The sequence below is a fragment of the Aythya fuligula genome, chromosome 1, assembly GCF_009819795.1.
Source record: "Aythya fuligula isolate bAytFul2 chromosome 1, bAytFul2.pri, whole genome shotgun sequence".
NCBI classification, from domain to species: Eukaryota; Metazoa; Chordata; class Aves; order Anseriformes; family Anatidae; genus Aythya; species Aythya fuligula.
Genome location: NC_045559.1, coordinates 182,582,150 through 182,608,992, shown reverse-complemented (window position 1 = coordinate 182,608,992; position 26,843 = coordinate 182,582,150). Strand labels below are relative to the sequence as shown.

General features: G+C 33.9%; 1 protein-coding gene and 1 long non-coding RNA gene across 10 annotated transcripts in view; one reads left to right on the top strand and one right to left on the bottom strand.

Moving 5' to 3' along the window:
• LOC116490770 overlaps window positions 1-7,196 on the bottom strand; it is a 153,064-nt gene extending 145,868 nt beyond the window's left edge. For 3 of the 8 annotated variants that reach the window (XR_004253411.1, XR_004253412.1, XR_004253409.1), the window contains exon 1: window positions 6,696-7,196. This is a non-coding gene — a long non-coding RNA (uncharacterized LOC116490770). The remainder of the gene's footprint in view (window positions 1-6,695) is intronic. The other 5 variants (XR_004253405.1, XR_004253408.1, XR_004253406.1 and 2 more) reach the window with 3 other exon arrangements.
• NBEA (neurobeachin) overlaps window positions 1-26,843 on the top strand; it is a 514,417-nt gene that overhangs the window by 242,807 nt on the left and 244,767 nt on the right. For both annotated transcript variants that reach the window (XM_032190243.1, XM_032190252.1), the window contains exons 35-36: window positions 5,523-5,584; window positions 17,908-17,972. In XM_032190243.1, the coding sequence (XP_032046134.1) occupies window positions 5,523-5,584; window positions 17,908-17,972 (127 nt within the window). The remainder of the gene's footprint in view (window positions 1-5,522; window positions 5,585-17,907; window positions 17,973-26,843) is intronic.

Sequence of the window (26,843 nt, the reverse complement as noted above, 5' to 3'; positions counted from 1 at the left end):
ATTCCATAGAATCACAGAATTCTCTAGGTTGGAAGAGACCTCAAGATCATAGAGTCCAACCTCTCACCTAACACTAACAAGTCCTCCACTAAACCATATCGCTAAGCTCTACATCTAAACGTCTTTTAAAGACCTCCAGGGATGGTGACTCCACCACTTCCCTGAGCAGCCCATTCCAATGCCTCACAACCCTCTCAGTCAAGAACTTCTTCCTGATATCCAACCTAAAACACCCCTGGTGCAACTTTAGTCCATTCCCCGTCATCCTGTCACCAGGCACATGGGAGAATAGACCAACCCCCACCTCGCTACAGCCTCCTTAAATGTACTTATAAAGAGCGATAAGGTCACCCTTGAGCCTCCTTTTCTCCAGGCTGAACAAACCCAGCTCCTTCAGCCGCTCCTCATAGGACTTGTTCTCCTGACCCCTCACCAGCTTTGCCACCCTTCTCTGGACTCGCTCGAGCACTTCGATGTCCTTCTTGTAGCGAGGGGCCCAAAACTGAACACAGTACTTGAGGTACGGCCTCACTAGAGCTGGGTACAGGGGGACAATCACTTCCCTAGACCTGCTTGCCACACTGCTTCTTATACAAGCCAGGATGCTTGTATACAGGTTCATAATTCCGGTACTGAATCTTTTTGTTTAATTTTAGGACGGTATGCTCATTTCTAAGTTCATTTTATGCACACTTCATATGCTAATAAAATAATGCATACAATAGAATGTCTTTATTTTATCATAAGCTTTATTTTCTATACCAAGCTCCTGTAGTTTTGATGACATGGTATAATGTTTTCTCTGTGAGGCCAACTTTTCTCTGTGAACTAGGCTTAACAGAGTAAACTTTTGCAGGCTTTTTTGTAACCATACCTGAGACTTTTCAGTTAAGTCACAGCTATAAGTGAGTGAAAGACTTCTGCAGCTTCTGCAGGCTCTAAAGTTTGGTTAATCGCATCTTTTTTCTAAGTTCAATAGAAGAGTTTAAACATTTAACTTTTTGTTTTTCCTAATATTACAATTGCATCCAGTTCCAATAAGGGTTTAAGTTGGCAAAATAAAATCATTGAGACAAAATGCAGGCAAACTTTGATAAAGACCAGATGAAATTGTGGTGGTGTTCAGTTAGACTCATACACACATTGTATTAATAATAACAAAAAGAAGTTCAAAAACGTGATCTTATTTCATAAGGATTTTTTAAATAAATTATTTTATCAGCTTACATTATATTTATTCAAAATAGAAATTCATACTGACTTGTTCAGCATGGTGACTTCAAGGTTTTGAACCTATGATTTCATTAATGCCATAGGCATGACTAAAATAGTAATGTTGAAATTAATCTTTTTTAGACATTAATAAGTCATAGTGAAGAGAAATAATTAGCATATCTTTGGGGCACCAGAAGAACACTGAAAAAGAAGTCATGTAAACCAGAGCATTTCAAGATAATTGCCAGGCATACATCATTTATTCCAGATTAGCTAAGGTCATGCACTTGATTCTCCCAATTTTTGCATCCATATATGTGGTCATTGTTGCCATCAAATTGCTGAATTTTGATGGCTATATTTAATGGGCTGAGAATAGACCATGAAGAAAAGTACTAAGAACAGCAAATATAAAGAGCAAGTACTCCATTCAGTTAAACAATGACCTTTTTAACCTTGCTGTATGCAGGAAATATCCACTTGTATTTTGGTAATTACATTAACTTCCTTAATGGCATTTGATACAGATGGTATAGGAAGAACTTATATGCAGTTGAAGAATGCAGGCAACAGTTTTAGTTTGAATTGCAAATACTTCACATTGGAGTTAAATGGGGGACACTAGGGGAGAAAACAGAAAATAGATTTGTATGCTTTCCTCAATCAAAGAAGCCATTATTTTTCAAAGCTTGCCATATTTTTTGTTTCTCGTGATTCTATTTTTGATTCTGTGAAGATACCTCAACCAGTTTCTGCCTTTCTGCCTGCACAATGAGAGTAGAACATTTTCATTCTCCTTTGTTTTTTGTCTGTCAGAATATCTACTGTCTGAAGAAATAAATTATTTTAGTGTCTTTACCAAGCCTAAAGCAGTGAGGCACTCAATACAAGCCGGACTTCCTAGAACAGAGGATTGCACAAACTTAAAAACAAAAGATTATTAAAACGACCTTTTGTCCCATGTATGTGTGTTAGTTCAATAGAAGAGGTATGGTAGTTCCTCTTTAACTTACTCCTACGCTTTCGATTATGTGGGATTTTCATAAACCAGAGATTGCATTGTCAGTTCTTCCAAATAGTGATGAATGGATCTGTCCTGTTTTTATCATCCTCTACTACTGACTCTACAACACCTTTGACAGGTGAACATTAATTGTGCTTTGTGTAACAGAGGAGGAAAAAAAAAAAAAAAAAAAAAAAAAGTAAAAAGTATTTCAAACCTTTCCTGCTTAATCAGTAATAATCAAAGATGGGAAGAAGCACAAGGACACAAAATAGAGCCCTTGGCAGCTAGGAATGAGAAAGTGGAGCATACAAGGGAGGGCACACAGTTTCCCTCGTATGTTTTGAGTAGATGTTTTGAACATCTACTATTAAACATCGACTATTTTGAATATCTGCTATTTGAACATTGAGTAGATGTTTTGAACATCTACTCTACTGAAGTGTGAGTAGGAAGCTGATAAGAAAGAGGCTTATGATGTGAAATGGTGCCCCTGCTCTTTTTCACATTTCCACAATCTATTTTACTTCAAGTAATATACAGTATAAAAGCTTAGAGAAAAAAGATGAATAAAAGGATTCTGCTTCTACCCTTTTTCCTACTCATTGAGATGGAATCTCATTGAGATTCCACCTTTTCTGTTACGACTTTTCCTATCTTTCCTTATTTCTAACTAGAGAATTGCACACTTCAAGCTGTTCCTTCTGCTTTAGGCAGAGCTCTCTGTAAAGGCATCCATCTTGAACCATCCATCCACCATGAACCTGTTTTGTAAGGCTTTCCTATTTCCTTCTCTACTTTCACAGGTGAAAAGTGCTACAATTTCTAAGTTAGTTGTTTGTTTGTTTTTTACTTGAAAATCTTCACACAAACATCTAATTTCAAATGAAATTGTTAAGAGAGGTGTTAATGTCTGTTATCAGTGGTTTATTTCATCAGCAGGCAAATACAGAGCTGGTTACAGCTAATGGATTTGCTGATGTGCTAACCAGATGTCAGTTCTGTATCCTCCTCTTCTGAATTTTACCAAAATCAATTCAGTCCTTGCTCTGATGCTAGAAGACTACACCCAAGATCACAATTGATTAGCTCTGGTATACAAAAATTATCAACTGATGTTCAGACAAACAGAGAAAAGTCATTGATTTTAAGATCAGACAAACACTTTATTTATTTTATTTATTTATCAAGCCCATATAATTATTAGGCTTTTTAAAAAGTTTAGTATTAACATTCTTGTTAGTGTTAAATAGAAGACTTTGAGTTAAAGCAATTCTCATTGCCTTCAAACAGAGAGTCCTGTTTTATGAATTATACAGCATAAATGCTAGATCATCATTGTTATTTGGATGATAATAACAAATATTTGTCCTGTTTTTCTACCATTTTAGGCATACTTGTTTTGTTCTATGCTCCAAAATTTATTATTATTATTTTATTTTATTTTGTTTGAACCTGGTGGTACAAGTATTACCAACTGTCTTTGAAAGATAAAAACTTCTAATTTAATTAATTAATCCAGGAAGTATTCATTATATGTATTTATAAGTGTAGGTTTTACATCGAATTTTTTATTTAAGGAGATCTGGTCAAGATGCAACAAAATTTCTGTGGCTATATAACCTTTATTATGTAATTTGATTGGTTTATTTTTCATAAGTGTGTATCATGCTTATGTTAGAGTCATAAGCATAAGCTCTTTTGATATGAAATCAGAAGGTAAAGATAGATAAACATTTAGAAGACTGTAGCATGGGAATTCTGTAGCATGGGAATTACGTAGCATGGAAGAAGAGCATTATTCTGTCTAGATCGTGTTCTCATACATATGAGGTTAATTATGTGACAGGAAAGGTGTTTGTTAGTGTTATAGAATATGAGATGGATTCACAATAAAGCAGTGAATATTCTCTGGTAAAACGTTTAATGTATCTGTGCTACCTGCATTGGCTTAACTATGGAGTTTGCTCTTCTGTTTGGATTTTCTTTGTCAGCTTTCAAACAGTGGAGGTAGCCTGCAGGTGATAAGTATCCCATTAATCTTTCTGATCCTCTAGCACTTGAGCATGAGAATAGCTGATCAATTACAGCAATTGTCTTCCTAAATGAGCTTTTCACATCTGCCTCTTATTTCATTAGTTAACTGTCTGCTCGTATATCTGATAGAATGGAATCCTAGTGGCTTCTTACAGCGTGTTCTGCGTTACTGTACAATGAGGATGGGATTGTTAGCAAAATGGGCACAAAAGGGTATTTATCCATTACCCGCAATAAATATCCACACTATTGTGTAGGAGTGCTTTTGTCTCTAATCGCTGTTTGTTGAAACCTACTTAAAGCACGTCAGCTTGCTTTTCAGCTTCCTGTTTGGTCCTTAGTTGTAAGCCTTATTACTTGTGTATTTATCATTTTTATGAGAAGAACAAAGTGTTTCTGTGCCCTAAACCGTTATATCAATATGTTCCTCACGTGATTTTTGAACCCAGAGGCTACCAAAGTTAAAAGTAGAAGTGTAAATTCCTCTTCATCTTTTCACAATGTATCTTTTAAATACCTAGACGTGGTATCCTTTTCTCTGAAAGTTAATCAGTATTCCAATGTTGCAAAAAAAAAAAAAAAAAAAGTATTGCAAATAGTGGTAATGTGATTACATAATGATTACTCAAATTAAGTACAAAACTGTGAACAATAATTACGCTGCATAATTCAGGATTTTCAAGAAAAACAAACTACAAAGTATGGATTCTAAATGATAAGAATTAGATTTCACATGTGTGCACCTTTCATTACTCCTCAAACTTTCAATTACAGGAAAAACAGCTGCCAGATGAGAATTAAAACAATTTCTGTGCAGAGGCCTTATAATCTCCCAGTTAATATCTGGTCAGGTTAAACACTCACAAGATTTAATTTTTAAAGATTGTTTTCTTATACTTATCATATATTGAATTGTTTTGGATGATATAGGTAGGTAGATAGATTTTATTTATTTGTTTTGCTAAATAATGAACTGAGCTAAATGACAAAAAGAAGTAATTATATATATATATATATATATACATGTATATATATATATATTCTGATTCAAGTGTATGTTTTTCTAGGTGATGTTTTGATAGTTTCTGAACATTTAAATATGTTTGAATCTGAAGTTATCAGATGTTTGTGCCTGAAATATGTTTCAGTGGATTTAAGTGATTTTAAAAAATACAATACAGAGATTTTAAGGATTTTCTAAAAATATTTAGCTACAATTACTAAATATCAGCAATATTTTAAATTCACTTTTGACTATCTATTGCAGGTCTGGTTTGTATGAAGTCGAGTACTTCAGTGGTTGAACTTGTTATGCTACTTTGTTCACAGGTAAGACATTCTCTGGTTTTAATTGTAGTAGTTATCTCAGTGCTGGATTACTGCCAGCCCAGGAATTCTGTATTGCTGCTTGTTTCATTCTTCCATTTCAGTACAGGAAAATAAAAATTAATCTCTTCTGGTAGCATAAAGTTTGTAGATTTATATATATATATATACACACACAAATTTTGCATACTGTCTCTAAGGGTTTGCAAAGTATACTTGTATTTGGCTTTTAAAAGTGTATGGATGTATATTATGAACTTTTCCTGCATATTAATTCTCTTTCAAGACAGTTCTTATTTACAGTACATGAATGTAATACTTTTTTCCTAATTTTATGTTAAAATCTGTCCTTGAATTAGTAATTTCATTAAACCATACTTCACAGTGGCTTTCGGTATATGTGGCATAAAATACTGCATATTTTATATAGCTATCAGTACATAAAAAGCAGAGGAACATGACTGAAGTATTCCTCTAGACCTGCCAGAAGCAGAATGTTTCTGTTTAAAAAAAATGCTGTGGTTATTATTATTTCTTTTTGTCATCGTAGTAACTGGTTTCTCAGAAATCTGAATCAATTAACATTTTGAATTGCTCTCACAAGTAAAATATTTAAAACTAAAATAATTCCTCATGGTTTTTGGATTGTTTACTTCTCAATTTTGATTTTATTTTTTTCTACAGAGTGTTATTGGCTAATTTCTTATATAAAGCCTTTTACTTTAAACTGCCAGTAATAAGCAAACATTTTAGAATTCTTCTCATTTTGTGTAAGACAAGGCAAATACAGGTCCCAATATCTTCACCATTTTTTTAGTTCTAAAGACTTATTAACAGTGTACCTTTTATCAAATTCCCCACAGATTTAAGATACCAGTTAAACACATTGCAAATTGTTATGCAAAATGCCTAGGGTAACCTTTAACATTATTACAAAACAAAACAAAAACATTTATTTGTAGTTTTCATTGAGCATTCACAGCTGCACTTTGAGAACATGCACCAAAAATGTACAAAAACCAAAAAGGTTCTAGGAGTAATTGAAATTAAGATCTTCTTTTGATGAAAATAATTAACATTTACAACTGATTCGGGGGGAGGCGTTGCAACTTACCTGCTGTTTGCTAGTCCATAGGTTGCATTTCTTCAAGCTTGTGTCATAAGGAAATCATTAAATCTTGTTTTCCTTTTTTTTCTTTCTTCTTCTTTATTTTTTTTTTTCCTCTTAGCCAGGATGGATATTTGTTAGGAAAAAGTGAAATAAAAATACATCCCTGGCAGGAATCCTCAGTAGGGTTTGAAGTTCAAACCCTCTCCAGCAGGATACTATACTTGAAAAATTTGTTACCTAATGGTGAAATCCTGACTTCCAGGAAAATTCCAAAAGATCCATTAAAGCTTTTGAGCCTCATGTCATGTCGTGCAACCTCTTTTTTTTTTTTTTTTTTTTCTTTTTTTCTTTTTAACAGCTTTTGAAACCTTTACTTGAGGAAAGGAATAACTTACAATCCTTTCTTCCCTAGCATTTGGTTTTACTGCAGTTCTCAATAATAAAGTAGAATGTAGCATTAGGGTCTAGTGTCTTTGATGGCCTCATCATCTAATCAGAGGTTTAACATTACTCATTTGCTGGCTCCAGGAATTCCTGCCATTAAGGGCCCTGGAGATGAAACTTTGCCTCAAATATTGATTGAAAGGAAGAGAGAGAAATTTAAGCTCTTTCTGCAATGCTTTTTTTTAGACATCTTTGTAAAGCTATGTAACAAATGCACCTAAATCAATTTGTTGTTTTTGTGACTATTATACAAATTATTTATTATTTCAAAATATTTGACTATGTTAAAAATAAGCCTAATTGTATACCTTATACAATATTAAGAGTCTAATCATTTTGTAATTTTGAATATTTATTGATTTTCTATGTTTGATTGAGAGCTATTTTCTATCTGATTACTTGGGTAAATAACAGCTTTTAATTCTCATACCCTAGCTGATATTTTAGGGTTGCTTCCTTGTCTTGTATATGAAGACAATTTTCTATGCCTATGCTTATTTCTTGTGCCTATTCTTCTTATTTCTATGCCTATTCATTACAATTATTCCAATGCTCCAAGATTGTTGGGAGTGATGCTAAATGTTTCTATAGGCATTTGTCAACAGGGGGCTGTAGTGGTGTAGTGGCTCACCTAAAGCATTGCATCTGCACAGAACGTGGTATCTGCATAGAGCATCTCATACGTGTACTAAACAATCTGTGGTTCTGCTCATCTACATGAAAACTTTTTGGTAGAATTTTGTATTTAATTTATTTAAAATTATTTGTTGAAAGAAAACACGTGGTAAACATTTTAAAATACTAATAGGACATAATTAAGATCATGAATAGAAGAGAATGGCAGATAAAACATATAATGTAATCCAGCCTCTAGCTAACAGAATTTGGAATTAGGAACCTAGGAAATGTTGTCCGCAACAAAATGAGATTAAATCATCTAATCATCTCTATATAAAAACAGGTAGCGCTACCTGAGCTTTTCCATATGAGAAATTGAATAAAGTTCTGGTTTTTTTTGGTATTTTTTTTTTTTTAAATATTGCCAATGTAACTAAGAGTTTTCTTCCTATCATAGGTAAATCTTTCATATTCAAATTGAATAACATTCAACAGATTATTTGGAGAAGTTTGAAATGTGTCATTCAAAAGATAGATGATAATATCAAAAACCTTTGAAAAGTGCAATTTTGTTTGCACAGAACAGAGTAACTTTAGACATGGAAAAGGAAAGGGAAATACAAAGTTTGTTTTCCTTTCATTTGCTACAGCAAATTAGATGCTTTTATGCTCTTTATGTTGGAAATTCCATGTTAACGACTACAGATTAGCAAGGATGTCAGAGTTTTTTTTCTTATCTGAGCTCCTGAATAAAATCAACATTGCCAGCGGCTCACGTCCAAGGTATGGTCTAAATTTACATGAAATATCACATTACAAATGTCTGAAGGTACATGTCATGGATAATTCAGTTCATATGGGCAGCCTTTTAGACTCTGAGGGATATGCAATCAAGTCTTTCCCCCCAAAGGAATTTAGAGTTTCTGTGAAAAATACATTTTAAATTTTAAAGGAACTCCTGTAGGGATGGTGCGTTATTTTGGGGTTTAGTGAGGAATAAAAAGTGCTTACTATAGCTTGCTTCCCTGCACCCATATTGTTTTTTTTTATTTGTTTTGTTTTTTTTTTTCCTAGTGTCACCTACTTCTATACTAAAATTTAGGTTACTTTGAAGGTTTCATTTTCTTTATTTCTTATATAATCCAAACACATACATTCAAATACTTGAAATATTGTTGGGGGGGGGGGGGTTGGGTGGAGCAGCAATGATTGATAATAAACATGTCGTTATTTTCACTTTTCATTAAAATAGGCATATTCATTAAAATTTTGTCTATTTTAAAATAAAATGAATGAAGATGTGGTATGTTTGACAAGATCTGTGCTTGATTAGCTAGCCTTTGTTCCCTCAGCCTAGTTGAGTATGTCACTGCTGTGTTGTTATTGGAGTGGCAGATTTCTTCAATAAACCATATAATTAAATATATATATTCTTTTTATTTTTTTCAGTGTAGTTCTGTGTTGCATCAGATTTAGATTTCATTGATTTTATTTTATTTTTTATTTTATTTTATTTTATCCCAAATGTTACAGTAGATCCTAATTACTTCCAGATCTCTTGGAAGTATTTCTGTTTGGTGATGCAGCTTCTGCAGAAACTGAATGGTGTTATCCCAAAGGAGTCTTATCTCATGCCACTTGTATTTTTCTGTATCTTATCTATTAACAGGGGAAATTCATCTTCTAAAACAGAAAATATTCTTAGTATTTAAGACACCTTTCAACTTTACCATTTTAAAAACATAGTGTTATAGTATAAATGGTTCTCTAGGAAAAAATGCTGTCACTTGCAGATCTAGAATATGTGTAGAATATCTAACTAATTTCAGGATTTAGTAGTTTTCAAAACATCATTCATTCTATTGATTTCCCCTCCCCCTATGTTAGAAATTTGATCAAGATAATAACTCAGGAGCTTCCAAAGGAAATATCAAAGCCAGAATGGAAATAATCTGCTTCTAAATCCCTATGTTGAGGATTTTTTTTTTTTCTTGTAGATGCTATCCATTGTAAACTGGATTTTACTAGAAAATCTGGGAGTGGGGAGGGAAAAGATATACATAACCAATAAATGCTTTTAATTAAAACCTTTTATGAGATTCTCAAATAATTGATAACACATGGTTCTTCTGTAGGTAAGCTGTAGGTAAATTCTGTAAACAGTTTGCTTTTATGAAAAAATACACAGCTGAAAGTGTCTTAAAGAAAGCAAACTATATCAAGAGTATATCAATTTCACAAACCCTGGTACATAATTGATGGATAAACTGGGCTTCAGCTAAGCCTTTCAAACTTTGTTTAACAGTGTGAGCCTCATAAATGAGTTGTGTTTGTCTACATTGTCTAGTCTATTAACCTGGAAAGTCAGAAGCTGCTTGGATAGATTCCAGTCTGTCTCTCCATATCACAGGAAGACAGTCAGTACATACTTTAAAAAAAAAAAAATCTGTGAAGGATCTTCTCCCATGTAGCACAGTCCATAAAATGGTCTCCAGAGATTTGATACATGTAAAACATGGTGGTTTTATACTATTATATACATTAAAAAAAAAAAAAAAAAGGCAAGATCTATAAACCAGCTTCCAGAGAGATTTAGTACTAAATGCCCTAGGAGATCCAAACGTGCCTCCTGTCTCAAGGGATGGTATATGTCCTAGGCTTCAGAGAATGGCAGCTGCTCAACACAGAAACTCAGAAGTTGATCAAAACCAGAAATCCTTTCCTGGTCCCTATAGCTGACCAGAAGAAGCCTTGAAGTGTGGGATTCATCTAAAAGAAGCACAACTCATGCTTCCTGATACTACACATATTCTATTCAACTCTTTCTAGAAAAGTAGGAATTCTACGGCTCTGAGGTATAGTTCCTTCTTATCAATACCACTCCAACAGGTATCTTATCATGTGTCCATCTCAAGACAGTTAACCTTTCTTTCTGTACTACAATATTTGAATGTCTGAATGTCTGTTTTTTACACTTTATATATTATTACAAACATTTTAATTTTCATTATAATTTTATTTATTTAATTTTGTATCTATTTAATCTTGCCAATAGTAGATTATTTATGCCTATTATTCCTCATTTGTTCCTTCCTAAGGTATCTCTACATATCTCATGCTTCTTAATTTTTGATATCTCTTTAAGAGTACCTTTGACAGTAGCCCAAGTGTTTGCTATTCATGTTTTTCACACCAGCATTAGTAGGAAGGCTGACGAGAAGTTAAGTAATGATTGCTTCTCTTAAATCTAAAGAATGATGAACTTAGAACTTAATTTACTTAGGATATATGCAACACAATTTGAATAAGGCCGATTATGAGAATTCCTACAGAGGTATATTTTTCTAACTTTTTTTTTTCCTAACCATGAAACAAATTGACTGTTCCACCTCTGGCCATGTTTACTCATTCATCCTGTTAGAATATTCATTGTTTCTGTATTTGTACCCATGCAACTAGGAGACAGATGCTGCATATCATATCATTGCAAAAGTCTGAATTAAAATTTGCTGAAGGGAAGGATGTCTATGTATATCTCTATACACAAGTTCCACAAGTTAAGTGATTTATTTATTTTTTTTTCTCTTGGAGTTTCTCACTTGCTTTGTAGAATTCTGGAAGTTGTCCAAAAGTTTATCCTTTTGTGTTGTCTTTGTAAGCTAAAGGAGTGTCAGAGAATTTACTCCCATTAATTCCTTGTCCATGTGGGGAATGTCTTTCAACCCAATCTCAGTCTTCATCTCTTGGCCATCTGCTTCTGATAATCTAACTTCCAAATGGAAATCATCAATGTATTCTTCCCAAGTAGTGGGGAAATCTTATTTTCTTGATTATTCTGTGAGGTGTCTTTCCAGGTACCTGTACACTCAGAAAGCTAATTCAGTGTTTTTTCATCAGTAACAAGCAGGATCTCTTCCATATCTCATTTACACCTGACTCATCATGAAAATTCTGGTGATTTCTCTCTCCTGTTCATATCAGAATATTTTTTGTCAGGGGAAAAAAAAAAAAAAAAAAGCAAGAAGTATACATTTATTAGACATGAGTAAGATGCTGATTTGAGCTTTTTCTAGATTCATGGCAAAACAGGATGGATCAGAAAACTGTATGAATTACTTTCCTCATATCCCTGTATGTTAAGGTGTCTTCCCCTGACTTTTCTATTAACTCATCTACAATTGAGAAGGATCTTGGGTAGATAGAAGAAAACACCTAGAGAGTCAGAAAGAGCCATCTGGTATTTCTTTAAGGACTGAGAGTGGTTGCAAGACCTCATTATTGGAGACCATCATTATTGATACATAGTTGGCTTTCATTTTAAGTATGATGGAGAGAAAGTAAGAAGCAGTTTTAGAAAGTCTTCTCTTTACTGCTGTTTTGCAAAACTTCAAATTAGTTACCTTCAGCATAAAAGAATAGTAACTGGACTAGCTTTTAACATGATTATCAATAGCAACACAAGTTGCTAATAATAATTTTAAAATGTCTCAAAAAAAATATTTTTCCAGTCATGGAATAAACTCTAGAAATTCTGGAGATGTGTGCATCTTCATGTATATATCTTCTATCTGTTTTAGAGGTATGTGATGATTTCTACAAGGCAATTAAGATTACTACTTTAACATCTGAATAAATTTGGCCATTTCTCTAGTGCTGTTTGGATAATGTAACTGTTTTTACAGTTGGGGACTTTTTTTTTTTCCTCTTTTCTTCTAAGATACCAATGAAATGTTCCTCTGGGAATGTTTGACTTCATTTTCAAGATAAATTGGGCAATTACCACAGGTGATCTGAAGGGCAATGGGTCTGTGTGCTTCCAAGGAAAAAAAAAAAAAAAAAAAAAAGGTTTACATAGATTAACATTATTCTCAGTCAAGAATATAAAAGGAAAAAGAGTCTTGTGAAAGTGAAATCTAAAACTTTCTATTACCTTTGTTGCATTGTTAAAGTCATATTCACATAAATTGTGTTGTGAAAGCTTCACATTCATTTTCTTTTCTGAGATTTGGCAAGAAGCCTAATGGATTCCAATACTTTCAGATTTGCCTTCAAGAAGAATGTTGTCTGCCATTATGCAGCATCTTTTTTTTGTGGGAAATAGTCACTTTTGAAAATGATGACCTGTCATAAAATTCTAAAATTATTTCCAAATTTACTTGAAAGAGTAGACCAAAATACATTTTATTTATAATCTATTAACAGTATATATGTTAGTATGGGAGAAGAATAAAAGCAATAAAATTCTTAGATCTGATTCTCATTCCAAACAGTAATGGAAGGCCTCTTACATTTTGGCCTCTGATCTCTGTAGCTCGATTCTTTTAGGAGTGGAAGGAAGGATCCTATGATCTTAAAAACTACACAATGTGCTCAAAAATGTATGCGGCTATATCTTTAAACCATTTTTTTCTCATACCTACTTTTAATGGGCATGTTTTTCTGTAATAAATAAACCTTTCCCTCAATCTTATAATGTTTCCTTTGAATATTTCTACTTAAATGACGTAAAGCAAGTTATCAGTGATTTTAGTAGGAAACATCAAAACATGGAGTTCAAACCCAAGGTAAATTACATGCGTGTTGTGAATTGCAAACACATTTTTATAAACTTTTCAGTTCCATATCCTTATAAAAGGTAGCACTTGTACAGCTCCATGCAAGACTTTTGTCCAGACATATGAAAGCATCCAGAAAGAGAACCGATATAACAAAATTGCATCTGTCAAGAAGTAATGATTAAAATACAGTAATTGAAGAACTGAGATATCAAGTGGGTTATTAATATCTTAGACTAGAAAATTAAATAAATATTCAATATGACAAAAAAAGAAAAAAAAAAAAAGGGAAAAAAAAAAAAAAAAGGAACAAACAACTCCTGATTAATTCAGTACGTAGAGAAGAGAGAAGTTCAGAGAAACTGAAATTGAGATTGTGGCTCCTGTAGTGTAAGGAGTTGTTGAATGATTATTAGACAGGGTATCTGTCTAGTCAGTAAGTGCAATTTGTTGAGACAATACTGAAGGAATGTTACACATCCTTAGAGAAATTGGAAATGGTCAGAATTGTCACATAGATTATGAAAACTCTGAAAATCACTATTCTTTTTTATCAAGGTTGAGTACATCATATTTATTATTTAATTTATTAATATATAATTAATTGTTATGTAGCATTAATATTACATATGTAATATGTATTAATATTATTAATATGTAATATGCATTAATATCATTGATGTGTAATTTTAATACCTAATTAATACATAATCTTAATACATAATTAATAAAATAATGTATAGAAATTTAACATATGATATATTATTAATATAGTATAGATAGTATATTATGAATATTTAAATGATGTATTATAAATATTATATTATAAATATATATAAATTATAATATATGTATATATTTATAATATAGATATTATAATATTATAATATATTTATATATTTAATATATATATAATGTATTATAAGTATGTTATATTATGAAAAAATGTCATATTTTATAGTAATATATAATTAATGTAATTAATAGTTAATTATTTGATTATTTAATTTATCAATTTTAAATATCACAAGAGTTTTTTGTAAAATAAATTGTCTACTTGTCATGAATAAAAATCAGAAAAGTAAGCAGAGGCTGATTTGGAAAGAATATAAAGAATAAAAGAATGAAGAATACAAACTGAAAAAAAAAAGATTTTTTTTTCAATTTTTAATTGGACAAAAATTTCAGAAATTCAATTTTCTTGTTGTTATCCTTTTATATTTTTTATTATTATTGTTTGTTGTACTAGAGATTGTAGGAGATTGTAGAACTGTGTACTAGAGATCTGTAGAAGGAGCAGGTTGGAGGAAAATGTACTCAGAAAAAAAAAAGTAACTATATCAGAAAATAAGAAAATATACATCTTATTTTGAAAGAAAAAAAAAAGGCCTGAATTTCATGTTGTATCTATACTGTGATATGGTTCCTTATCTAGAAATTTTCACCTTTTACCATCATCTCAGGTGGTTTTTTTTGCTTGTTTGTTTTCTAAATATAAAATATAAATATAAAACATTTAGAATGCAGAGAGATTGGACAGTAATTTAATTGAATGTCATAAGTTACATTGTTTAGTTATTGTGAATGAAGACAATTTTTCAATTTTTGATTTTTTTTTTTCAACAGCAATAATGTTAAAAAAAGAAAAAAAATTCAATATCCTCTTTCTGTTTTTATTATGAAGAAGTGCTGTCATTCTATAATACTGAGTCTATTAGTCTCTAAACATGCATCTATCCCTGAGTCTTCTATACAATGCCCATGATCAAGAGGAATACCTTGTTTGGGTAGTGGTACAGTGCTGGCAGTATTTTAGTCATAGAATAGCTTGGGTTGAAAGGGACCTTAAAAATCTAGTTTCAACTCCCCTGTCATAGGCAGGGATGCCACCCTGGCAGGTTGCTTAGGGCCTCATCCTGCCTGGTCTTGAACACCTCCAGGGATAGGGCATCCACAACCTCTCTAGGCAACCTGTTGCAGTGTCTCACCACTCTCTGAGTGAAGAATTACCTCTTAACCTCTAATTTAAATCTCACTTATTCTAGTTTAAAACCACTCCTCCTTGTCCTGTCATTATCTGATTGAGCAAAAATTCACTCTCCATCTTTTTTTATAAGTCCCCTTTAAGTAGTGAAAAGCCACAGTGAGGTCACCCCAGAGCTAGTTCTTCTTTAGGCTCAGCAACCCCAGGTGTCTGAGCCTTTCTTCATAGGGGAGGTGCTTCAGTCATCTGCACTGCCCTGTGAAGCAAGACCCTTTTTCCAATGGAAAGGGAAACACATTCTTCTTGTATAGAAGAAATTCTCTGGTAAAACATTTTGGCAGTCTTCATCATGTTGTTAGTATCAGCAGTTGTGATGCACAGAAAAGTCTCCCAGCTCTCATTTGAAGGCCCAGAAGTTTCGTGATATGAACTACACCTGAGATGTAGTTATTTAAGCACTACATTGTTAATAATCAAGTGGTTATTAACAAATTAACAAATGCTATGCTTCTATTTGCCTGTAGCATAAATTGTCCAGTGGTCACTGCATTCATTATATTTGGTGTATGCATGTCTTTCTGCTTCTTGCATCTCGAGGGTGAGAAAGATTTTCTGTGGAAACTAAGATAATACAACAAAACCTTTTCACATTCTTTGAGCAAATAGTTCTAAGTCTTAATTTCACTTCTTAAAATGTCTTTTATTTTTGCTATTTGTTATTGGTGGATTAATGGAGGCTTGGAATATATAGCAAATTTACCGTGAAGCAATGCATGAACTACAAATCCTTGTTTCTTTGTGTTTCTGCATTGTTACATTTCCATTAGTTTTTTATAAATACGCGGGTAGGCTTCATACACTTTCATCATGAACCAATGAGATTTTCTATCTATGAAGACATACAGAGAGATTTGTTTGCTAGATCTACTGGCATTTTAAGTACCTTGAGATATCTCACCAATGATCAAGTTAGGTAGCTTAAATTTTGTGCAGTGTTAAGACATTGAGCAGGAATATCTGACAAAAGACTTGCAAATATGTCTTAACTTTTTGTGGACACAGGTAGACAGGATAAACAAAAGTACTTAAAGTACCACTAGGTACCTATATTGAAGCAATTGAATCCTTTCCCTATTAGTTTCTCAGATAGACTTTGTGCTATACTAAGGACTTAATTTCTTTCAAAAACTAGATCACTAGACTTGCTTCAGTCACTGGTTTTGGAAAAGAACAAAATGAACTCCACTGAACAAAGGATCTTTTACAATGGTTTTCCAGCCCACAAACTAGTGGCTTGAATGTTGATACTCTGTATTCCCTAACTGAAACTTACTTGCTCAGTAATGGATATACTTGGGTATATACATCAGGTATTTTAGCAACTTTCTTCTTACAGAACCTATCAGGAGCAGAAGAATTGTTTGTTATGATTTGTTTTGTTTTTAAAATGCTTAAGTTGGTCAAATATATGAATTTTCATGGTAAAAAGCATGATTAGTGGCTCATTTTCCCAACAGTTATTTGAGAAAATTTCCTCATTCTGTGCAAAACTGTTTTTCCTGCCCATGTCAGGAGGCAAGACTTGGGAAATTCTGCCTGATGTTTTTATTCCTGGAAAAAGGGAATGTAAAGCAGAATAGCTCTGCAACTCTAACTATCTCTACCTGTTACTGTTTATAATAAGTCTTAGACTAGATGATTTCTCTCTGAACTATAATCCAGCTGATATATTTTGATATTTTTTTCTACATAATGAAAAGGAAATGTTTAAATAAAAGTTCTAAGGAATTATTCTAAAAGAAAGTTATCTTTACTTTATAAAGAGATAGCTTGATTTTATTTTATTTTTAGTTCAAGAACCAAAAGACAGACAGTTGAGGGGACAGAGGCAGTGTGTTTTATGACATAAATCTGTTTATGTTGCATTAAGAATTTTGTCTTTAGTCAAGTGGTATATGAGGTAAAAATTATTATCCTTTAGTATTCTATTAAATGGTTTAAATTGGTTTCAAAAGTTTATCTTGTGAAACCATGTTAAAAGTAAATAAATAAATAAAATTTAAGTTTCAGATTATTATTACCTACTTATCTTGTTTACAGACATAACGGGGGAAAAAAAGCAGAGACTGAACTCAAGGGTGGGTGGATGGTATATAGATTATTCCCTGCATTACATGAAATGTAAAAGGTGTAACAGTGAAGTAAAGTGAAAAAGATGATGCTGCCATGCTTTGTTGCATCTAATATGTTCATTGGGCAACTGTATGAATGGAAGAAACAAGATTTGTTTATTTTATGTGTGTGTATTTTCAAGACAGGGAAACTAAATATTGCTTAAGCATAATACAGAAAATATGACCAGCTAAACTTTATTTGAAAATTAGAATAAATTACATGTTTTACATGATCAGGTCATCCTTTGTAAGGGAGGGAAAAAAAAAAAAAAAAAAAAAAAAAAAGAGAGAGAAGAAAAAAGAAAAATAAGAGCAGCATTAGATTAAGAAGTTCAGACAAAATTACAAAATTCAAGCTTCTTAGGAAGTCATCAGGGTCAGTTTCAGAAATGTGGTTTAAAGTCCTTGGGTTTTGATCATGTTATATTTTATCTTCTTAGGAATGGCAAAATTCTATTCAGAAGAATGCAGGACTTGCATTTATTGAGCTCATCAATGAAGGAAGGTAATTAATTTTAAAGCTTTTGAAAAAGTAGTAATTTTGCATTTATTCCATTGGGTGATAATACTTCCTCACCATCTGTTCCAAAAAGATTGTGAAAAGGCCATTATAATTAACAGATTTATTGTATAGATACTTTACATTGCAAATATTTAATTTAGAAATATATAAATTCTATTTCTTTTTCCATTGGCAGAAGGAAATAGAGACCCCATATAGATGTTTGGGTTTGTTTGAGAATTGAACCACCATTTTCCTGAGCAGCAAGGTTGCTTTACCCAGACAGTCCAGGAAGCCCGATCTGTAAACCCATCTGCTGCTCCATCTGTTTTAGAAGCACAGCATTTATTGTACAGATGCACATCTTTATACTGTCAGTTCACAAGGATTTTATCTAAAATTTTGGGTCCAATTTTAGTCCTGGAAAGCACATAAGACACCATGTTTAGAAGAGCTGCCTTGCTTTTGCAAGTTGTTAAGATAGTTTATTATCAATCCTCGAGTAATTTTAATGCTGTATCTGTTTATATCTTCTACACTGTGCGATGTTTGTCAATACTTCCAGTCAGTCAGCTGGGCACCAATGGGGAAATGGGGACTCTATGGCCTAGCTGGTAATGGCATGCCAAAGACAAATGCAGCCACTTGTGTAATGTGTGTCATTTCTATTGGCCAGTAAATTAAATCTACTTAAATCTAGATGTTTTGATAACTGCATTTGAAAAAAATTATATAGCAATATGCCAGTTGAAGAGATTTACGTGTGTTTTGTTGTTTATGTTTTCCCCAAAGATAGTGCATAATTGCCAGTAGTAAAGTATCAAATCTCTGTATTATAGGATACTTTTTGTCTAGCTGATATTTCAGTGGCTAAGCCATGCATTCATTTCAGAGGAAAAGTAGAAAGCATTAGAGAATAGATAGGAACATTACAATCTGGAAATCAGGAACATGTGCCTTTATACCCAGTTTTTGGTTGGTATAAATTTTCTTAGATTCCATGCAGATACTGAAGTTACAGTACAATTATAACAGTTAGAAGTATATTCTGTTCATTGGAAATTTTTTATTGCTATGAAGCAGCTATTTGAGTTTACACTGTAAAGGGCTCACCTGAGTGAGTTACATACTGCACCTTATGCAGTAAATATTATACATAATAGACCGAACAAATATATTAAATTTATGGTTTTTTGTGTTTTTTTTTGTGGTTTTTTTTTTTTTTTTTTTTTGATAATATTGTAGAATGCCATTTTGATCCTTTTTATTTCTCAGCCTGACTAGTGAGGTCAAACATTATTGCATGCTCACTATTGATAAAATGTTCCTTCTGAACAAATCTCATATCTGCATATTTTTAGCAATTAGGTATTAAGGTATCAGTGGACCCTTTTCAAAATAAAATAATATTGAAGAACTGCTACTTAAATACAGTCAAAGGAATGTCTAATCAAACTGCCCTTAGACACATGCTCCTCTATATACTTTTGTCATAAACATGTCTTAGAACAAGTGTGTACACATTACTAGAACGCTCTTCTTTGCAATCAGCCCATCCATTTTTAATTTATCCTTTTGGGGATAAAGATAACAGTCTTTTAACTGAAAATTGTTATAAATATTTATTCTACTTAATAGCTAAACTTGTGAATGCAATTCATCAATCATAGCTAGGGAATGCAATTGTGCAGTTGTCAACAATTAACAGGATATAAACAGTTGATGAATGTGCAGCTGAATTAAAGTGCTCCCTAGGATAACCTGAAATTATAAACTGGATCATTTAAAAGAATCTAACAAAGGATCTTTATAATTAAAACAAAGCAGGGTTAATGGGATGTAAAATTGCATATAATTACTTTGCAATAATGATTGAATTTTAAATTACTAAAAGCAAAACCAAGACTAAGAATACTTTGAAGGACTTTCTGGGTTAGATTTTGAGAGACCTGGGTAATAAATCAACAGTTTTGAGCAAGCTTTTTCATTTGAGGGTGAAGGGGGAAAAAAAAAAAAAAAAAAAAAAAAAAAGAAGTGTAATGCAGGGGATCATAATTTTTAATATCCTCAGTTAGATGTCTATCTGTTCAAATATATGCATGGTATTACAAGGTGATTTTCTGAGTACCTAACTTTAGTTTGTGCAGTAAATCATTCAAATGCCTTTCTGGTCTTTGTCTTTATTAGAAATGTTCTGAAACATAATATTTCAATGTAGCTATAGTAAAAATAATAATAAAAATTAACATCTATTTTCCTGCCACTTTAATAACTTGTGTTTTTAATTTAAATTTATTGTGTTCGTTTCTGGTTTTATGTGTTTTAGATCATGTTTTACCGGGAACGTCTGAATGCAAAAATATTTTTAGAATTGAGAATATAAACACTCTGATAGAGCTTTCTAGATTAATTCTGAATTTGTTCTTGACTGTCTGTCAAGTTAACAGTTGTTAGTATAGCAAAAGGATCTGACTATAGATTTAAATTAATGCTTTCAAAAAAAAATACCTGCAAAGATATTTAATTTCAGAGTGTAGAATAGTACAGTCTGTAACATAAGTGAAAGATTTAGAGACATCATCTTTAACTTTATGCTTCGTTTTAATCAGTCTCATGCTATGAATATGTGATGTGGAGGGTATCACACATGTCAAGAGCTTCGCTGATAGCAGTTTAATTAGGATTTTAGATTTACATTAGGGTATACACAAAAGTAGGTTTCTTAAATTATGAGCTAGATGAATCTGCAATGTCAGCTGTATTAGGGGACTTAGAAAGAGTTTGTTTAACGAGGAATGATATAGGAGGGACATTATAACCCATGTTTAAGTGGACTGGTAATGGACAAGGTCAAAAGAAAAAGGATACAGGGGGACAAGAACAAGAGATAAAATAGGAAACACCTCAAATATGTATACAAATGCATACAGCCTAGGAAACAAGAAGGAGGAATTACTCCATATGCAATATGGAGTAATGCAATAACAAAAAGTATGCAATAACAAAACCATGGCATCACTAGGATGAATGAGATTTGGTGGGATAACCTGGGATAACATTACAGAAGTGCTGTGATGGACAGATATGGGTTCCTCAGGAAGGACAGACAGAAAGCAAGGAAAGAGTGTTTCCTTCTGTGTAGTGTCAGGTAAAATGTATGGAGCTTTTCAATGGGACAGAGGACAGTCCGACCGATAACTTGCAGGACAGGATGAGAGAAGAGGCTAGTAAAGGTGACATCATGGTGTGAGGTTGTTACAGGTCACCCATTCAGTACAAGGGAAATGAAGAAGCATCTTTAAATAATTCAGGAAGTACCTGAATCACAAACCCTAGTTGTTGTGTAGGTCTTTAAGCTTACATAGTTCTGCTGAAAGTATAACAAGTGGGATGCACAGAGTCAAGAAGATTTCTGGAGGATGTTGGGTATAACTTCCTCATACAAGACGAACCAACTAAAAGTGACACACAGCTGGATCTGCTATTCACTAACAACCAGGAATTGTGTTTGGATGTAATTAATGTCAGCTTGGGCTATATTGACAGTGAAATAGCAGAGTTTGAAATACTGAGGAAAATGAGGATGGAGAGTAGCAGAGTAAAAACACCCCAGGGACAGTGATGCCACCACCTTCCTGAGCAAGCCGTTCCAATACCTAACCACTCTTTCTGAGAGGAAATTTCCCCTAATTTCCAACGTGAACCTCCCCTGGTGCAACTTGAGGCCATTCCCTCTTGCCCTATCATTAATTACCTGCAAGAAGAGGCTGACACCCAGCTTTCAGGTAGTTATAGAGAGCAATAAGGTCTCCCCTGAGCCTCCTCTTCTCCAGATTCAACAGTCCCAGTTCCCTCAGCCACTCCTCATAGGACTTGTGTTCCATACCCCTCACCAGCTTTGTAGCCCTTCTCTGGACGTAGTCCAGGGTCTCAATGTCTTTCTTGTAGTTAGGGGCCCAAAACTGAACACAATATTTGAGGTGTGACCTCACCAGTGCTGAGTACAAGGGGATGATCACCTTCCTGGTCCTGCTGGTTACACTATTCCTGATATTCAGGATGTAGTTGGCCTTCTTGGCCACCTGGGGAATGCTGCTGGCTCATGTTCAGATGAGCATTGTCCAACACCCTCAGATCCTTTTCTTCTGCACAGCTTTCTAGCCACTCTTCTCCAAGTCTGTAGCATTGCATAGGGTTGTTGTGACCAGAGTGTGGCACCCAGCACTTAGCCATGTTGAACCTCATCCCATTGGCCTCTGCCCATCGATCCAACCTGTCCAGGTCCCTCTGCAGGGCCTTCCTACCCTCCAGCAGATGGAAACTACCCCCCAACCTGGCTTTGTCTGCAAACAAGGGTGCACTCAATTCCCTCATACAAATCATCCATAAAGATATTAAAGAGGATGGGCCTCAACACTGACCCCTGGGGAACATCACTTGTGACCAGTCGACAGCTGAATTTAACTCCATTCACCACCATGCTCTGGGCCCAGCCATCCAGACAGTTTTTAATCCAGCAAAGAGCATACCTGTCAAAATTATTCAGGAAGTGGAAGTAGGGACAGGCTTGAAAGGAGGAATTTAGAAACATTTCTGGGACATGTAAGGAATGATGACAGGAAGGTCAAGGCTCAACTGAAAATGAGACATCTAAGAGGTATTAAGGGCAGTAAGTGATTCTGCCACTTCATTAGTAGTAAAAGGCTGACCAAGGAAAACATGGTCTGTTGTTGAATGGAGTGGATGATTTAGTGACAGATAAGGCTGAGGTGCTCAATGCCTTACTTGCCTTAATCTTCACCAAGCCTCTGTGTTTAGTGAAATGGTTCAAGGAGAACTACAAGTAGTGCATGAGGACTAAGTCAAGGATTCCTTTAGAGAAGTTGTCCAATGGTAAAGAGAATTCTTGCAAGGGATCTCCCTATTATCTCTGAAAGGTCAAGGAAATTGGGGAAGATCAGTGATGCCTCAAGAAATGTGAATGTTGCAACCATCTTCAAAATAGTCCAAAAAAGACAGAGAACTGTAAGCTGGTCAGATTCTCTTCTATCCCTCGGAAAATCATGAAGCATGTCCTTTTGGAACATTTCTGACCACATGAAGGAGAAAATGATTGAGAAAAGTCAACTTGGATTTACCAAGCCTAAACCATTCCTGACCAACCTGTTTGTCTTCTATGATAAAACAACTAGATCTGTGAACATGCAGAAAGCAGTGGACATCATTTATCTTGTCATTAGCTAGGCTTCCATACTGTCTCCCACAGTACTCAGGTATCAGAGTTAGAATGCTACAGACTGTATGGGTAGACAACTAAAAATGTAGAAAACTGGCTATGGGATTGGGTTCCAAGGGTTGTGGTTAATTGGTTGTACATTACCTTTATGCCTTTGGCAAATGGAGTATCTCAGGGGTCTAGCCTGTCTCAGAGATAGACGCTACAGATCATTACCAATTAGTCTTCCAGATATGGATTTCTATCCTCATTCCACTTACATTTTCTTCACTTACATATTTTCACAACATTAATCTATTAAGGGATGACCTTGTGCTTTCATCTAAAATCATTTCCTTTCCTTTTTTTCTTTTTCTTCTCAGAATTTCCTCTTTTTTAATAGCAGTAGTTGTCTAATCATACCAGAAATTTGAGCAAACACGAGACTCTATTTCTTCTCAGATTAAAAATTATAAGCTTTATTTCTGTAATTTCATCTCTACCTAAGTCTGATTTCTGCCTGTTTCCATGAAAATACACGCTTTTATATACTGACCTACCTAGACCTCAAGACATACTTAAAATTCACAGGAAGTCTTTTTCTTTTAAACCCTGTAGCATTAAGAGTTTTCACCAATTTCCTGGAAAGAGTGGCAGAATATCTGAAAAGATTGGAAATTTGTTTTATTTAAATTTAGATGAATTACTGATTAAATCCTGAAAAAAAAAAGACTAACAAAGACTTATGCTGCATTCTTTCCATGTCACACCTCAACTGCAGAAAACTTTCTTTTGGACATCTTTTATTGCAGTTTGACAGTTCTGTTAAGTTTGGTTTGTGGTAATTGAGCTCACTGTCTGCAACTCTTAAAAGCTCAAGCCCAGTGTTCAAAGGTATACCTGTGGTGCAATTTGCACCACATCAATCATTTGACTTATGACTTGCATTTGCAACTGGTTACTTACATACACCTTGAAAAGCTCATTTAGTATTTGAGTCCAAGCACACAGGGAGAAAAGATGGTGTTCCTGGCTTCTGTCTTGACAGTGGTCTTAATCATGGAAACCTTGAGGTCAGAACAGGGAGCTCATCTGAATCATCTAGAAATGCAAGATAACATGGTCTTCAGGCATCATGGGTGCTATGTAACTGAGGGCTAACAGAACAGTTTGCAAAGTTATGCAAAATCGAATGTATACAAATCCAGGCAGAAAATAGCACTGAGGTACGCTATGTAAATATGAAAAAAGGTGTTTGATCATTTTCTCTTTGACAGATTTAGCCAAATTCTGTTGCTGTACTGTTAGCCTCACCAAAAGTAACTTCTGATTGGAGGAATCCTTTATTAATTTTGAACGGCTGTTTTATGGAAATTCATCGTAAATGTTTTCTTCCATCAGTAGAAGATTCCTGTCTTAGACACTTACATAAAATTAAGCCCTGAATGTTTGTATTTCTGCTCCAGCTGAGGCATGAGCTTGAGCTCCCTGTTAGATTCACTTTTTATATAATTTCACATTCTTTACTACAGATGTCCTTGCCCTGCCTCCAGACTAGTAGCCAGTATGTGTTGGACAAAACATACACTGTTATGAATACCATTTATTCACTCAGATGTTCAGTATAGTAGGTTCAGTGGAGTTCTTAGACCTTTTTCAGTTTTTGAAGCAACCTCTAACCTTCTATTCTTCCTTGGTCAGGTCATATCTCAAAGCTGAGGCTGATTCTGAGATGCTGGCCATCTCAGTGGTATCTGTTGTTTTGGGATGTTTACTAAATGACCTCTATTTTAAAGAGACAGTTTCATCTTGATTTAAAAAATTCTTACGCAAAATAGAAAATCTTTAACAGGAGCAGATTAGATTCTTTTTAGTTAACTCAGTGACAATGACTCTTACTGGTTCTGTGGAATTCCTGAAACATTAATGGTTACTCTCCATAAAGTTTATCTTGCCACTGTGTTCATGTTGTAGAGCAGTAGCTGGTCTTTGCATATTGTACTTTCAAACTTTTCTCTAGTAAATTCTTCATCATTCCCCTTTTGCAAGAATCGGGCCTCTGTGCCAGACATTACCTTCTAATGTTTATGGGAATTTACTTTCAAAGTATTTACAGCAGCACCTCATCTTGTAGAACTTCAAACTGTTCAAGTCAGGCTAGTATATGAATCCTATTATAGGTACCAAGTTCAATGATAGGTTTCATTTCTTATGAATTCCATTAAGAGTAATAATTGTCAAAACAACTGTGTTTGGTGAAAAGTGGCATATTTCCAGGCTGCTTCTTGGAAAAATTAAGCTGTGGGCATCTGATGAAAGTAAGTCAGAGAAACATCTGTTTCCCTGGACATGTGAGTTGGCAGAACTTCAGGAATGAGTAGAGGAAGCAAGACCTTAGCTAAATTATAACAAATGTTCATTTTGTAATCTGTTTTGAAAGTTACTGCTTGGGACTGATCAGCTTTTTTAGTTTATCTCAAATGAAAGAAAGATTGGATAACATAAGCACAATTGTTTTATCTAGCAGTATAACAGTTAAGAGCCCTCTTTCTCTGTGTGTGAGATTATTACTAGAAATAACTGACTGCAAGATAAGAGTCAGCATAGAATAATGAAATACAAGTTTTCATCCTGTATTTTTGATGGGTGTAAAAATAGCTCTGTTTGTCATAACATATCCCAATTGAAATTTAAATCTGTTTGCAAGCACATTACAGTTCCTGCATGTTTCCAAGACAGTTTGGGACGGTTTGGACAGTTGGGTATAGTCTTAGCATTGTCTCTGTTTCCAAAAATTCAAAAGATATTGTCCCAGGCTCTTATTATTTACCTGAGTGACTTAGAATGTAGAACTCCCCAGTCCAGCCTTTTTAAAAGTGTTTAAAGTGTCTGAAACACTGGCCATCTAATTGTTTATACATACTTTTTCGCAATTTGCTTTAAACTAAGTTTGCACTTTGCTAAGTGCTCTAGACTTTTAAAGTAACCTTACTGAGGACACAATCACGGAGAGCAAACTACATGGATTTAAAATAACTTCTTGCATATTCCTAAACAACATTTGCAAAAAACTCATGTTTATGAATCAACATGTCCTGAGATGTTCCCTCACTCGGTGTGCTCTCTGCCATAAATCTGAGACTCTTCCATTGTTAGGTGAGGGAAAGCCTGCTCGGTACTTGCATTCTTACACATACTGCAGCCCCATCATGCTTATTTTTCAGCATTGGCATATCTAAATTCTAGTTTTTATTTCCATTTTCCATATGTTCAGCTAGAAATTTCACTCCCATCTGTACAGAAAACTCACTTCCCTATAGAAGAGTACCAGGATTTAAGTCATAAATGACCTCAGACTACTTTGTTGGTGGATTTTTTACTGGAAATCATTTGATTCAGTCTAAAAACAAATCAAACCCATTTCCTAATAAGGCAGCTTTAACTGTGGTTCAAAAATTTGTTGGCATTAATAGAAATCAAGTTTGTCTTGATAAAGAAACCATAAGTTACCAAGTTACTGTTTCATCTTTACCTTATCCTGTAAGAATTGCTGCTCAAATGATAAAAGTTTTGCTGATTATCAGTTCCTAAGTGAGATCAGCTCATCTGAGGAAGGAAAGGGCAACACATTTGGCTTCAATTCTGATAGGAGTTTCAGT